Source organism: Oncorhynchus keta, chromosome 20 (genome assembly GCF_023373465.1).
Source record: "Oncorhynchus keta strain PuntledgeMale-10-30-2019 chromosome 20, Oket_V2, whole genome shotgun sequence".
Classification (NCBI taxonomy): Eukaryota; Metazoa; Chordata; class Actinopteri; order Salmoniformes; family Salmonidae; genus Oncorhynchus; species Oncorhynchus keta.
This window is the reverse complement of record NC_068440.1, coordinates 21,262,528-21,279,370: the sequence shown is the minus strand read 5'-3', so window position 1 is coordinate 21,279,370 and position 16,843 is coordinate 21,262,528. Positions and strand designations below refer to the sequence as shown.

The window sequence follows — 16,843 nt, the reverse complement described above, 5'->3', positions numbered from 1 at the left end:
AAAATAATCATGGCCTCTAAACCGTCAAGCTGCATACTGGACCCTATTCCAACTAAACTACTGAAAGAGCTGCTTCCTGTGCTTGGCCCTCCTATGTTGAACATAATAAACGGCTCTCTATCCACCGGATGTGTAACAAATTCACTAAAACTGGCAGTAATAAAGCCTCTCTTGAAAAAGCCAAACCTTGACCCAGAAAATATTAAAAACTATCGGCCTATATCGAATCTTCCATTCCTCTCAAAATGTTTAGAAAAGGCTGTTGCGTAGCAACTCACTGCATTCCTGAGGACAAACAATTTACATTTTACATTTAAGTCATTTAGCAGACGCTCTTATCCAGAGCGACTTACAAACAATGTATACGAAATGCTTCAGTCTGGTTTTAGACCCCATCATAGCACTGAGACTGCACTTGTGAAGGTGGTAAATGACCGTTTAACCTCTTCCTCCTACCCTCTACTTTTTCGAACATTCTGTTAAAAATCGTGCAACATTTCAGCGCCCTGCTACTCATGCCAGGAATATAGTATATGCATATGATTAGTATGTGTGGATAGAAAACACTCAGACGTTTATAAAACTGGTTAAATCATGGCTGTGAATAACAGAACGTGCGTTTCATTGGAAAGTGCAGGAAAATCTGATCACTGAAAGTGGAAAAATATATCCATCCGCCGCTTCAACCCATTGTTATGGGCGAAAGACATTAAATATGGCTGAGGTTGCAGTACCTACAGCTTCCACACGATGTCAGTCTTGTCATTTGCCTAGGATTTGTTTCTTGGTCAAACGAACAAGAGACAGCCCATTTCTTCCGGTCTCCGACCGGATATTTTGGTAGAGAAATACACGGACAGTATTTCAAGACGGACCCCTATAGAAAACACTACGTCTCGTGATTAATTTGATCGCTTATTAACGTTTACTAATACCTAAAGCTGCTTTACAAAAGTATTTCGAAGTGTTTTGTGAAAGTTTATCGTCGACTTTTTGAATTAAAAAAAAATGACGTTACGTTATGAAACGCTATTTTTTTTTCCATTTATCACACAGTCTTCATAGATCGATATCTAGGCTATATATGGACCGATTTAATCGAAAAAAAGACCCAATAGTGATTATGGGACATCTAGGAGTGCCAACAAAGAAGATGGTCAAAGGTAATGAATGTTTTATATTTTATTTGTGCGGTTTGTGTAGTGCCGACTATGCTAATTATTTTGTTTACGTCCCCTGCGGGTCTTTTGGGGTGTTACATGCTATCAGATAATAGCTTCTCATGCTTTCACCGAAAAGCATTTAAAAAAATCTGACATGTTGCCTGGATTCACAACGAGTGTAGCTTTAATTCAATACCCTGCATGTGTATTTTAATGAACGTTTGAGTTTTAACTAATACTATTAGCATTTAGCGTAGCGCATTTGCATTTCCAGAGCTCTAGATGGGACGCCTGCGTGCCAGGTAGGAGCAAGTGGTTAATGGCATCAGAGGCTCTGCATCTGTCCTCGTGCTCCTAGACCTTAGTGCTGCTTTTGATACCATCAATAACCACATTCTTTTGGAGAGATTGGAAACCCAAATTGGTCTACACGGACGTGTTCTGGCCTGGTTTAGATCTTATCTGTCTGAAAGATATCAGTTTGTCCTCTGACAAATCAACTGTATATTTTGGTGTTCCTCAAGGTTCCGTTTTAGGACCATTATTGTTTTCACTATACATTTTACCTCTTGGGGATGTCATTCAAAAACATAATGTTAACTTTCACTGCTATGCGGATGACACGCAGCTGTACATTTCAATGAAACATGGTGAAGCCCCAAAACTGCCCTCGCTAGAAGCCTGTGTTTCAGACATAAGGAAATGGATGGCTGCAAACTTTCTACTTTTAAACTCGGACAAAACAGAGATGCTTGTTCTAGGTCCCAAGAAACAAACAGATCTTCTGTTGAATCTGACAATTAATCTTAATGGTTGTACCGTCATCTCAAATAAAACTGAAGGACCTCTGTGTTACTCTGGACCCTGAGCTCTCTTTTGACGAACATATCAAGACTGTTTCAAGGACAGCTTTTTTCCGCCCCATCTACGTAGAATTGCAAAAATCAGAAACTTTGTCCAAAAATTATGCAGAAAAATTAATCCATGCTTTTGTTACTTCAAGGTTAGACTACTGCAATGCTCTACTGTCCGGCTACCCGAATAAAGCACTAAATGAAAACGCCAGTTAATGCCAAATACAGATGCTGGAATCCTGACTAGAACCCCAAAATTTGATCATATTATTCCAGTGCTAGCCTCCCTACACTGTCAAGGCAAGGGCTGATTTCAAGGTTTTACTGCTAACCTACAAAGCATTACATGGGCTTGCTCCTACCTCTCTGATTTGGTCCTGCCGTACATACCTGCACGTACGCTACGGTCACAAGAAGCAGGCCTCCTAATTGCAGCTGGAGGCAGGGCTTTCTCCTATAGAGTTCCATTTTTATGGAATGGTCTGCCTACCCATGTGAGAGACGCAGACTCTGTCTCAACATTTAAGTCTTTACTGAAGACTCATATCTTCAGTGGGTCCTATGATTGAGTGTAGTGTGGCCCAGGAGTGTGAAGGTGAACGGAAAGGCTCTGGAGCAACGAACCGCCCTTGCCGTCTCTGCCTGGCCGGTTCCCCTCTTTCCACTGGGATTCTCTGCTTCTAACCCTATAACAGGGGCTGAGTCACTGGCTTACTGGTGCCCTTTCATGCCGTCCCCAGGAGGGGTGCGTCACTTGAGTGGGTTGAGTCACTGATTGACTGATCACTGAGTGATCTTCCTGTCTGGGTTGGCTCCCCCCTTGGGTTGTGCCATGGTGGAGATCTTTGTGGGCTACACTCTGACTTGTCTCAGGATGGGTTGAAGATATGCCTCTAGTGGTGTGGGGGCTGTGCTTTGGCAAAGTGGGTGGGGTTATATCCTTCCTGTTTGGCCCTGTCCGGGGGTGTCATCGGATGGGGCCACAGTGTCTCCTGACCCCTCCTGTCTCAGCCTCCAGTATTTATGCTGCAGTAGTTTATGTGTCGAGGGGCTAGGGTCAGTTTGTTATATCTGGAGTACTTCTCCTGTCCTATCCGGTGTCCTGATTGAATTTAAGTATGCTCTCTCTAATTCGCTCTTTCGGAGGACTACCTGGCATGATGACTCCTTGATGTCCCCAGTCCACCTGGCCTGCTGCCGCTCCAGTTTCAACTGTTCTGCCTGCGGCTATGGAATCCTGACCTGTTCACCGGACATGCTACCTGTCACAGACCTGCTGTTTTCAACTCTAGAGACAGCAGGAGTGGTAGATCCTAAATGATCGGCTATGAAAAGCCAACTGACATTTACTCCTGTGGTGCTGTCTTGCTGCACCCTCGACAACTACTGCGATTATTATTTGACCATGCTGGTCATTTATGAACATTTGAACATCTTGGCCATGTTCTGTTATAATCTCCACCCGGCACAGCCAGAAGAGGACTGGCCACCCCTCATAGCCTAGTTCCTCTAGGTTTTGGCCTTTCTAGGGAGTTTCCTAGCCACCGTGCTTCTACACCTGCATTGCTTGCTGTTTGGGGTTTAAGGCTGGGTTTCTGTACAGCACTTTGAGATATCAGCTGATGTAAGAAGGGCTATATAAATAAATTTGATTCAACCTCAGGAGGCTGAAGAAATTTGGCTTGGCACCTTAAACTCTCAGACTTTTAGATGCACAATTGAGAGCATCCTGTCGGGATGTATCACCACCTGGTATGGTAAGTGCACCGCCCACAACCACATGGCTCTCCAGAGGGCCCATTGCGTCATCGAGGGCAAACTACCTGCCCTCCAGGACACCTACAGCACCCGATGTCACAGGAAGGTCAAAAAGATCATCAAGGACAACAACCACCTGAGCCACTGCCTGTTCACCCCGCATTCATCCAGAAGGTGAGGTCAGTACAGGTGCATCAAAGCTGGGATCTCAAGGCCATCAGACCGTTAAATAGCCATCACTAGGCGGTTTCCACCCCGTTACGTAACCCTGAACCTTAAAGGCTGCTGCATCATATACATAGACTTGAAATCACTGGCCACTTTAATCCTGTTTACATATTTTTGCTTTACTTATCTCATATGTATATACTGCATTCTATTCTACTGTATTTAGTCAATGCCATTCTGACATTGCTCATCCTAATATTTATATATTCCTTAATTCCATTCTTTTATTTTTAGGTTGTGTGTTTAGTTGTGAATTGTTAGATAGTACTGCACTGTTGGAGCTAGAAACAGAAGCATTTCGCTACACCCACAATAGCATCTGCTAAACGTGTATATGTGACAAATACAATTTTATTTGACTAAATAAAAGGTCAATATACAGTGGGGCAAAAAAGTATTTAGTCAGCCACCAATTGTGCAGGTTCTCCCACTTAAAAAGATGAGGCCTGTAATTTTCATCATAGGTACACTTCAACTATGACAGACAAAATTAGAAAATAAAATCAAGAAAAATCACGTTGTAGGATTTTTTATGAATTTATTTGCAAATTATGGTGGAAAATAAGTATTTGGTTAATAACAAAAGTTTCTCAATACTTTATATACCCTTTGTTGGCAATGACAGAGGTCAAACGTTTTCTGTAAGTCTTCACAAGGTTTTCACACACTGTTGCTGGTATTTTGGCCCATTCCTCCATGCAGATCTCCTCTAGAGCAGTGATGTTTTGGGGCTGTTGCGGGGCAACACGGACTTTCAACTCCCTCCAAAGATTTTCTATGGGGTTGAGATCTGGAGACTGGCTAGGCCACTCCAGGACCTTGAAATGCTTCTTACGAAGCCACTCCTTCGTTGCCTGGGCGGTGTATTTGGGATCATTGTCATGCTGAAAGACCCAGCCACGTTTCATCTTCAATGCCCTTGCTGATGGAAGGAGGTTCACACTCAAAATCTCACACTACATGGCCCCATTCATTCTTTCCTTTACACGGATCAGTCGTCCTGGTCCCTTTGCAGAAAAACAGCCCCAAAGCATGATGTTTCCACCCCCATGCTTCACAGTAGGTATGGTGTTCTATGGATGCAACTCCGCATTCTTTGTCCTCCAAACACAACGAGTTTAGTTTTTACCAAAAAGTTCTATTTTGGTTTCATCGGACCATATGGCATTCTCCCAATCTTCTTCTGGATCATCCAAATGCTCTCTAGCAAACTTCAGACGGGCCTGGACATGTACTGGCTTAAGCACCGGGGGACACGTCTGGCATTGTAGGATTTGAGTCCCTGGCGGTGTAGTGTGTTACTGATGGTAGGCTTTGTTACTTTGGTCCCAGCTATCTGCAGGTCATTCACTAGGTCCCCCCGTGTGGTTCTGGGATTTTTGCACGCCGTACTTGTGATCATTTTGACCCCATGGGGTGAGATCTTGTGTGGAGCCCCAGATCGAGGGAGCTTATCAGTGGTCTTGCATGTCTTCCATTTCCTTATAATTGCTCCCACAGTTGATTTCTTCGAACCAAGCTGCTTACCTATTGCAGATTCAGTCTTCCCAGCTTTGTGCAGGTCTACAATTTTGTTTCTGGTGTCCTTTGACAGCTCTTAGGTCTTGGCCATAGTGGAGTTTGGAGTGTGACTGTTTGAGGTTGTGGACAGGTGTCTTTTATACTGATAACAAGTTCAAACAGGTGCTATTAATACAGGTAACGAGTGTAGGACAGAGGAGCCTCTTGAAGAAGTTAAAGGTCTGTGAGAGCCAGAAATGTTGCTCGTTTGTAGGTGACCAAATACTTATTTTCCCCCATAATTTGCAAATAAATTCATTAAAAATCCTACAATGTGATTTTCTGGATTTTTTTTCTAATTTTGTCTGTCATAGTTGTGTAATTCAGTGTAATTCATGGTCCTTTAGGCCTACATACTTTACAGTGAGCCAATATTTACAACATGACTGTGAGCAACAATCACCATGGAGACCAGGCATTGACGACACCCCCAGGAAGTAACGGGTCAAACAGGAAGAAGATTTACAGCCAGCCTTCCCACAGTATTCCTAGAAGAGCATTCCTACAGAATTCCAAGGAGTCTGGATATTCTGGAAAAATCAATCCACCAGCGAGTGAGAAAAATGCTGAGCACCAAAAAAGAAATAACACTATTATAGCCTCTTCATTTGGACAACAGAGGAGAGGAGAAAGGAGAGGTTAGTTGAGAGGAGAGGACAATCACCTTGGTGGTCGGAGTTCCGATGGGCAGAGAGTTGAAACCCTTGACCATTCAAATCGTCCGGTCTGTGGGAGGAAGTCCGGTCCACAGTTTCCTGTGTGAATGGAGAAACAGAAAGCACAATAAAAATCAGGACAAACGCACGTTTTTTGTCCATTAAAATAACATCAAATTGATCCGAAATTCGGTGTAGACATCGTTAATGTTGTAAATGACTATTGTTGCTGGAAACAGCAGATTTTTAATGGAATATCTACATAGTTGTACAGAGGCTCATAATCAGCAACCATCACTCCTGTGTTCCAATGGCATGTTGTGTTCGCTAATCAAAGTTTAGCATTTTAAAAGGCTAATTGATCATTAGAAACCCCTTTTGCAATTATGTTAGCACAGCTGAAAACTGTTGGCCTGATTAAAGAAGCAATACAACTGGCCATCTTTAGACTAGTTGAGTATGTGGAGTATCAGCATTTGTGGGTTCAATTACAGTCTCAAAATGGCCAGAAACAAAGACCTTTCTTCTGAAACTCGTCAGTCTACACTTGTTTTGAGAAATGAAGGGTCTAAAAGGAGGCCAGTTTTATTGCTTCTTTAAAATCAGAACAACAGTTTACAGCTGTGCTAACATAATTGCAAAAAGGTTTTCTAATGATCAATTAGCCTCTGGACGCCTATGTAGATATTCAATATATATTTATTTTTTTACAAAAATCAGCCATTTCCAGCTACTACAGTCATCTACAACATTAACAATGTTTACACTATTTGATATAGATATAGATAGATCGATATATATATTTTTTAAATGAAAAAAAAGTGTTTTTCTTTCAAAAACAAGGACATTAAGTGACCCCAAACTTTTGAATGGTAGTACTTAAATGTAAATGTAGTATACACTGCAGGGAAACATGCATATTCCCTTAGCATTGTATTGTTTTTTTATGCAAATGGCACATAGGTACCCATAGGGCTTTGGTAAAAGTAGTGGTAAGGATTAAGGTGTCATTTGAGAAAGAGAACCGTTTGGAACACGTCTGGGAGAGCTTTGTCTGCACGGATATGAATCTGTCATCCAGCCAATATATACAAACGCACACAAATGTTTGCATGTGCCTGCACACACAGATGCACAAACTGCTCTTCACACACACACACAGCAGCCTCAGATAAGGAGCACTGCTGAGGAGAATAAAAAAAATTTAAAAAAGGAAAACAAATTTCAATTTTCCAGGAAAGCGGAGAACACGGAAGTACAGTTTCCAGGAACTGCCCGCTGCCAGGGGTACGACACACACACACACACACACACACAACTCCCCTCTGAAAACATCCATAAACGCCCAGAGAGATTTACAGCTCCGAGAAGCAGCCAAGGATTTTCCAGGGACAGCTCTGCTGCATACATACGTCTGTGGAAACCAGAACTACACAACACAAACACACATATAATATGCACGTCATCCACAAACTTGACACACACACCAGAACGGTCCTATACCCACAACCATACTGACCTTTCACACAGACACACAGGTCCATGGCAGCAGTGATACCATATAACTGTGCAGGAAGGTTGTAACTACCACATGTCTGTAGGACAGAGTCAACTATTATATGTATATTACCACAATAAAGGGATATTTTAGCAATTTTACATATTTAGGTATTTGTTTCCTTACCTTGCGGAAGGTCTTTTCTGACTGTATTGAACAGATCGAGGACAAAAGTGGTGAAAGAGAGAGAGGTTTGAGAAGCTAGTGTTGTAAAAATTAGCAGGTCTGACCATCTTAGCAAGCATGCCAGAACTCGGGCCTGCACAGTACACACCATATCCATGCATATGGAGACCACCGAGTTTGAACACAGGTTATCAGTGTGCCACAAGACAGAATTAGCCTGCTGAGCTAAAGCCTAGTTTGGAGAGAAAAGTCTTCTAGCATGGTTCTCTGCTACACACTCACGCAAAGCGTTTCTCCCTCTAATGTATCCATGGCTCACATCCAGGTCTCCCGCTTGGACACACACACACGCGCTCAGCTCTTCCGCTCCGAGAGTCTTGAAACATGGCTCAGATGGACAAACTATACCCAGAGAGAGTTTTGTAAGTACAATATGTGGAAGAGAGGTTCATCCTCATCTACACACACTCAACCTACTGTCTCAGCCCTGAGAGGCTGCATGGTGTGTGTGTGTGTGTGTGTGTGTGTGTGTGTGTGTGTGTGTGTGTGTGACAATGCATTATATAATGGATAAGGTTGGCCCATCAACATGATACAGCATGACAGCTTACACACAAACACACACATTCCACGCTTTCAGCCCTAATGAATTAAAATGCTGATTGGGGTGGGTGGGAAAGGTTGTGTGTGTCTGATGTTGTGAAGTTGTTTGTTTTGCTGGTCTATTTATAGGCCTTGAGGGCCTCAAGTCTAGTCCTATAGGACACAATGGTTCAGACTCAGACTAAAGCACAAAAGCCTGCTTGACTCACAATAGCCTCATTCACTACAGTAGTAAGGGGGAATACCTAGTCAATTGTACAACAATGCATTCAACTGAAATGTGTCTTCCGCATTTAACCCAACAGAGAGGTGCGGAGGGCTGCCATAGTCGACATCCAAACCTTTGACACCCGGGAAACAGTGGGTTAACTGCCTTGCTCAGGGGCAGAACGACTGATTTTTAGCTTTTCAGCTCGGGGATTCGATCCAGTAACCTTTTGGGGGTTACTGGCCCAATGCTCTAACCACTAGGCTACATGCTGGTTACTGGCCCAATGCTCTAACCACTAGGCTACATACTGGCACAATGCTCTAACCACTAGGCTACATACTGGCACAATGCTCTAACCACTAGGCTACATGCTGGTTACTGGCCCAATGCTCTAACCACTAGGCTACATACTGGTTACTGGCACAATGCTCTAACCACTAGGCTACATACTGGCCCAATGCTCTAACCACTAGGCTACATACTGGCACAATGCTCTAACCACTAGGCTACATACTGGCCCAATGCTCTAACCACTAGGCTACATACTGGCACAATGCTCTAACCACTAGGCTACATGCTGGTTACTGGCACAATGCTCTAACCACTAGGCTACATACTGGCACAATGCTCTAACCACTAGGCTACATGCTGGTTACTGGCCCAATGCTCTAACCACTAGGCTACATACTGGCACAATGCTCTAACCACTAGGCTACATGCTGGTTACTGGCACAATGCTCTAACCACTAGGCTACATACTGGCACAATGCTCTAACCACTAGGCTACATACTGGCACAATGCTCTAACCACTAGGCTACATACTGGCACAATGCTCTAACCACTAGGCTACATGCTGGTTACTGGCACAATGCTCTAACCACTAGGCTACCTGCCTCTAACCACTAGGCTACATGCTGGCCCAATGCTCTAACCACTAGGCTACATACTGGCACAATGCTCTAACCACTAGGCTACATACTGGCCCAATGCTCTAACCACTAGGCTACATACTGGCACAATGCTCTAACCACTAGGCTACATACTGGCACAATGCTCTAACCACTAGGCTACATACTGGCACAATGCTCTAACCACTAGGCTACATGCTGGTTACTGGCACAATGCTCTAACCACTAGGCTACATACTGGCACAATGCTCTAACCACTAGGCTACATGCTGGTTACTGGCCCAATGCTCTAACCACTAGGCTACATACTGGCACAATGCTCTAACCACTAGGCTACATGCTGGTTACTGGCACAATGCTCTAACCACTAGGCTACATACTGGCACAATGCTCTAACCACTAGGCTACATGCTGGTTACTGGCCCAATGCTCTAACCACTAGGCTACATACTGGCACAATGCTCTAACCACTAGGCTACATGCTGGTTACTGGCACAATGCTCTAACCACTAGGCTACATACTGGCACAATGCTCTAACCACTAGGCTACATGCTGGTTACTGGCCCAATGCTCTAACCACTAGGCTACCTGCCTCTAACCACTAGGCTACATGCTGGCCCAATGCTCTAACCACTAGGCTACATACTGGCACAATGCTCTAACCACTAGGCTACATACTGGCCCAATGCTCTAACCACTAGGCTACATACTGGCACAATGCTCTAACCACTAGGCTACATACTGGCACAATGCTCTAACCACTAGGCTACATACTGGCACAATGCTCTAACCACTAGGCTACATGCTGGTTACTGGCACAATGCTCTAACCACTAGGCTACATACTGGCACAATGCTCTAACCACTAGGCTACATGCTGGTTACTGGCCCAATGCTCTAACCACTAGGCTACATACTGGCCCAATGCTCTAACCACTAGGCTACATACTGGCACAATGCTCTAACCACTAGGCTACATACTGGCACAATGCTCTAACCACTAGGCTACCTGCCTCTAACCACTAGGCTACATGCTGGTTACTGGCCCAATGCTCTAACCACTAGGCTACATACTGGCCCAATGCTCTAACCACTAGGCTACATACTGGCACAATGCTCTAACCACTAGGCTACATACTGGCACAATGCTCTAACCACTAGGCTACATACTGGCACAATGCTCTAACCACTAGGCTACATACTGGCACAATGCTCTAACCACTAGGCTACATACTGGCACAATGCTCTAACCACTAGGCTACATACTGGCACAATGCTCTAACCACTAGGCTACATACTGGCACAATGCTCTAACCACTAGGCTACATACTGGCACAATGCTCTAACCACTAGGCTACATGCTGGTTACTGGCACAATGCTCTAACCACTAGGCTACATACTGGCACAATGCTCTAACCACTAGGCTACATGCTGGTTACTGGCCCAATGCTCTAACCACTAGGCTACATACTGGCCCAATGCTCTAACCACTAGGCTACATACTGGCCCAATGCTCTAACCACTAGGCTACATACTGGCACAATGCTCTAACCACTAGGCTACCTGCCTCTAACCACTAGGCTACATGCTGGTTACTGGCCCAATGCTCTAACCACTAGGCTACATACTGGCCCAATGCTCTAACCACTAGGCTACATACTGGCACAATGCTCTAACCACTAGGCTACATACTGGCACAATGCTCTAACCACTAGGCTACATACTGGCACAATGCTCTAACCACTAGGCTACATACTGGCACAATGCTCTAACCACTAGGCTACATACTGGCACAATGCTCTAACCACTAGGCTACATACTGGCACAATGCTCTAACCACTAGGCTACATACTGGCACAATGCTCTAACCACTAGGCTACATGCTGGTTACTGGCACAATGCTCTAACCACTAGGCTACATACTGGCACAATGCTCTAACCACTAGGCTACATGCTGGTTACTGGCACAATGCTCTAACCACTAGGCTACCTGCCTCTAACCACTAGGCTACCTGCCTCTAACCACTAGGCTACCTGCCTCTAACCACTAGGCTACCTCCCTCTAACCACTAGGCTACCTGGTACAGTGGAATAATAGTAATGCTACTAGGGTAACTATCCCAACATTTTTCAGAAATGCCAGTTGAAGAAACCCTAAATACTACTGCTTCTATAACCACTTTTAATGGGTCTGTGTGACAGCTGAGCATTGTCATGGTTACAGCAGGCATGCAAACATGTGAGACCCAGCCTTGTCACTATGGTTATAGTCACAGACACAGGTGTGTGTGTGTGTGTGTGTGTGTGTGTGTATAGCCTTTACCTGGAAGTTAGATTGGAGGAGGAAGTAGTCTGGACACCCGGCTAAGGCCATGTTATCCTTCTGCAGGCTCCGGTTCTGGAGATCACATTTACTTCTCACTCCACTGACCAGATACCTACACAGAGAGACCAACGGACCATCAAACAAGGAACCCTAACTGTAGAGATAGACAATAACAAAAATCACACACAGCTCTGATGCTTCTCAAACACAACTCCTCAGACTAAATAAGGGATTATCCCATATCACATGACTACTTAACACTTGCAGAGAGAGAGAGAAAGAAAAAAAAAAGAGAGGAGTGTGACAAACTAAGGGGCAGTTTCCCAGACAAAAAGTAAGCCTATAGTCCTGAACTAAAAAGCATGCTCAGAAGAGAATCTCCAGTAAAAGTGCTTCGAGGTCTAGTACTCAAATCTTCTTTCTTATCCAATATGAGCTAGTCTTAGAGTGTCTAAATTGGTCTACATGCATTGACTAAGCACACTGGTCCCAGATAACTCACTGCTACATTTCTGACCGTACCATGATGAAGCTTATCCTAACCTTGCCTGCATGGGGACAAATCAATGACTGTATATACAGTATATGAATGGACAAAGCCATCGATCACGTGACACATTTATTCCTATGTGAAGACTCAATAGCACATTGGAGACAAATTCGTTGGAGAAGATGGCATTTTATGGAGACGTGCAGTTTAAGGACTCCAGGAAGTGATGTTGCAGGATAGCTCAGTGCTGCCCCCTCTCATTGTGTAACTAAAGTTGAAGGCTGACTGGGGTACTGCAGGTTGCCATTAGCAACTAAACATCTTCTGTGTGTGATTTTAAAATAATTGGTTCAAGGACATACATGCCCTTAGCTAGCTGTATTAGAATAAAATTATTTGTACCATGATTGTCTTAGATTTTTTTTTTTTTACACGAATATTGATATTTTTTCATTCACTATAATGGGGATCCTGTTTCCTGCTAACAATGCCCACAGGGCAGTTGGCCTTGAACTTGTGGTTCAATGAGAGAGGGCAGTTTCTCTCCCCTGGGACAACTCCTAACTTCCATTAAAAAAAAATTAAAAAGAGGCAATCTGCAGTTGCTACATCCATTTTTGGACTTATAAATGAATGATATGTGCCCATTGATTCTTGAAGAATATAACTTAAAAATGCCTCAGCTTAGTTCAACTGTCAGACCCCATCAGAACCCAAAATATAAGCGTGTTTTACCAATGTTTGTAAACAAAGAAATGTAAACTAACACTATATAGCACTTTAAACATGGCTAAAACTATACTTTTTATATCATGGATGATCAATCAGTCCTTAGCTCCGTCTATGAATTAGACTGGTTACACTTCTCCAGCAACATCCCTCAGCTTTTTACAGAAACAGGGGTGGGAAAAGCGCTTTGTTATTGTTTCAACTGCTGATGGCAAAGAGCACGCAAAAATTATATTTAAGTGGAAGTTAACATTTTCACCTTGAACAGAGTGGAGCTAGTAGGCAATCTTCGGTGGGCTGCAACAGCACTGTAACGCTAGGAGAAACACTGACTGGGCTAACTCACTGTAAAGCATGGAACACAGAATCTCACCGGTTCTTATCAGTGGAAGGTCGTTCCTCATCTTGCTAGAACAAAAACAGTACCTGCTGTATGCCCACCCGGTAGCGACAAACCTACTGATTCTATTTGTAGAATCGCAATGCTCGTCAGTGGCCAGCAACTTGACTTTGAGCCAATCAAAGAGCAATATCCCCCACGTGGGGCAGCATCCATATATCCGCAGATAAGCCAGTCACACTTCATATGCAATGTAGGATATGGGATGGTAGCTAGCTAATTGCACAGACGCAATGCACACAACACTAAATACTTCCTACAAGTTAGGAAACCTCTGTAGCTAGTACTGACATTATAATTCAATCACAATGGATAGTTTCCATGAAACAAATGCCAAGTTATTGCAGTGTGTTTAGCTAGCTAGCTAGGTACCTAGCTAGCTATGTTCTGCTAGCTAGTGAATACACTAGCATCAGCAAGCTAGCTAAACATTTGACTGAGGGCTAGCACTGGCAGTATGTAATTATGGAAAGTGAATCAAATTGTTTATTTGTCACTTCGCTAAGTAGTTATTTAGCTGTGGGCATCTGGCTCGTATCAACGAGGGCTTTCTACAAAAAGCAACATCAGCGCAGATAGCTTGGAAGCGAGACCATAAGCAATACGCATGGACATGAGTTGCCAAGCAACGCTACTGCCACCTTCTGGTTTGGAGTATGTTAACAAGGCTGTGTGGCTGGAGACGTCCAAGATCGTTGCTCTGTGAACACAAAAGAGATTGACTGCCGACACTCTGTTCAGAGGTGCTAAGTACTGTTGGCAGAAAAAAACATTTGACAATTCTACCTGTATGTCTAGAAGCCAGCTATTAACAGCTACCCCATTCTCCTGTCTTATCTTACTGACCCCTTCATTCATTCAGACACACAGAGAGACTAACTAGCTTCATGTGAGAGATAGACTAATTAGCTTCATGTTATTTGGCATCTAGTTGGACAGGGAATGGGTTTTAATGACATGCCATGTCCATCTTAATAACCATGTTGATGTATTGAAACACAACCCACTTGACATTTTCTGACATTTGTGTTTCAGAAGAGGGGGGCAAGAGAGAGAGAAACTATTTAACTGACCATACAGAGAGGACCAGAGAGCTGACTGGAACAAAGAGCAACTTAATAATGTCAGGGCCCTGTGTGTGTGTGTGTGTGTGTGTGTGTGTGTGTGTGTGTGTGTGTGTGTGTGTGGAGGCTGGTGGGAGGAGCTATAGGAACATGGGCTCATTGTAATGGATGGAATAAATGTAACGGTATCAAACAAACATATGGAAACCACACTTGACTCTGTTCCATTTATTCCATTCCAACCATTACAATGAGCCTGTCCTCATATAGCTCCTCCCACAAGCCTTCTCCAGTGTGTGGTTTTATTGAGAAGGCCCCCATCCCAAGTAAATTCTGCTGATTCTGCAAAATTCCCTGCACTAACACACCTGATCCTGCAATTCAATATCTGGAGGCACAGCTGATTAGTAGAGAGAGAGAGCACGAGAGAGGAGGGTTGACAGATGACTCAGTGACAGAGCAGCTTAGCCAGTCAGATAGCTGAGACCATAAAAGGTGCAGATTACATTATGTAATGTCTATGTATAATAAGTCATGGTCTTTATGACAGTCATCCATGTCGACAAAACAAAAGTAACTACTTACTGTCATAAACTAACAGAATCTCACACTCTGGCCTGATACAACCATGATTTGAGGTCCACTCTACACACTGTATAAAATGTAAAACATATTATTATGATTTAGTCTGTGACTTAGGTAAAGATGCATAGTGTGTTGTTGTTGTAGGCGACGGCGACGTTTGCTTTACGAAACCGGTAGACTAGTCTGCTCAACAGTATGTGTGAGTGGGTCCTATAGGCCAGGCTGTCAGGGGGCATGTTTACAATGTACCCCCCCCCTCCCCTCTCTTTGAGTGCATGACATATGTAAAGTAAGCATAAACAACATAACGTTTGCAAAGAAAATGGTCTTTGCGGCACTTCTCCAAACAGAAACATAACGGATTAGATCAGGTAAAGAAAGGACGACTCACCTCGAGACCTGCTGGACTAGCACACAGAAACGCAGGGAGCTGAAACACAGGGAGCCAAGAGGGGAGCGCGTGACAATCGGTGTCGGTAGGCTATTCCTTTAGATAAAAGGACCAAACAAATGGGAAAATATCCTGTAGTTATCTCTCACGTTGTCCTATTGAGCTGGGTACACAGTCACACACAATATCCACTCTCACACACACACATTTAACACTGCACATCCAACAGCTGACTGCCACAAGTTTAACACACACAAGAAGGAAAACTCTTCCCTGAAACGCCTCCATACGCAGCTGACTCCTCCCCATACAGGGAATCCCTCTCGTTAATAAAGCCACCGTCTTCAATATGTGCACCATCAAACCAGACTAACAACATTTTTTACAACGAATGGAGCAAATAGAATCCAATACCATAAGCATATGCACAGATCACTTAATTGCTATCATGTCTGTTCCCTGAGATCAACATTACTTTTTTAAAACTTGATTTGAAGCTACCCATCCTTTGTTAACTAAAACTTAAATGACCAAAAACCCAATTACATGTAGCAATAATTTCCTTCGATTTGAGATATGATACAGTATGTTAAGACAAGCTCATTAGGCATTTATAAGTTATACTCATTTCTAGATTTCTTTTACCCCATTTTTCATCATATCCAATTGCGATCTTGTCTCATCACTGCACCATCACTACACCATTCAACTGACTACCGAAGTCAGCCTGCAGGGGAACCAGTCCGCCACAATGAGTTGCTATAGCGCAATGAGCCAAGTATAGCCCCCCGGCCAAACCCTCCCATAACCCGGACGACACTGGGCCAATTGTGCACCACCCTAAGGGACTCCCAGTCATAGAAGGTTGTGACACAGCCTGGAATCGAACCCGGGTCTGGAGGGATGCAGTGACTTAGACCGCTGCGCCACTTGGGAGGCCAAGCTAAACTCTTTCAATGGGTTTATCTTTAATTAGTTGAAATTACTGTTGAAAAGCAGGAAACAATATTGTAGACTGTGCCTTCAAAGGGGCAGAGCAGTCTAAAACGTGATTTTTCTGTGTTTTATATATACAGTGGGGCAAAAAAGTATTTAGTCAGCCACCAATTGTGCAAGTTCTCCCACTTAAAAAGATGAGAGAGGCCTGTAATGTTCATCATAGGTACACTTCAACTATGACAGACAAAATTAGAAAAAAAAATCCAGAAAATCACATTGTAGGATTTTTAAT

General features: G+C 43.6%; 1 protein-coding gene across 3 annotated transcripts in view; it reads right to left on the bottom strand.

The window, feature by feature from the left end:
* LOC118398971 (growth factor receptor-bound protein 10-like) overlaps positions 1–15,909 on the bottom strand; it is a 61,002-nt gene extending 45,093 nt beyond the window's left edge. Inside the window, exons 1-3 of one of the 3 annotated variants that reach the window (XM_052472269.1) lie at positions 15,613–15,909; positions 11,951–12,065; positions 6,228–6,318 (exon numbers count right to left, since the gene is read on the bottom strand). In XM_052472269.1, coding sequence (XP_052328229.1) covers positions 6,228–6,318; positions 11,951–12,001 — 142 coding nt within the window. In that variant the 5' untranslated portion in view covers positions 12,002–12,065; positions 15,613–15,909. Of the gene's footprint in view, positions 1–6,227; positions 6,319–6,481; positions 6,522–11,950; positions 12,066–15,612 lie in introns of those variants that run through there. The other 2 variants (XM_052472271.1, XM_052472270.1) reach the window with 2 other exon arrangements.
* Positions 15,910–16,843: the final 934 nt, after the last annotated feature.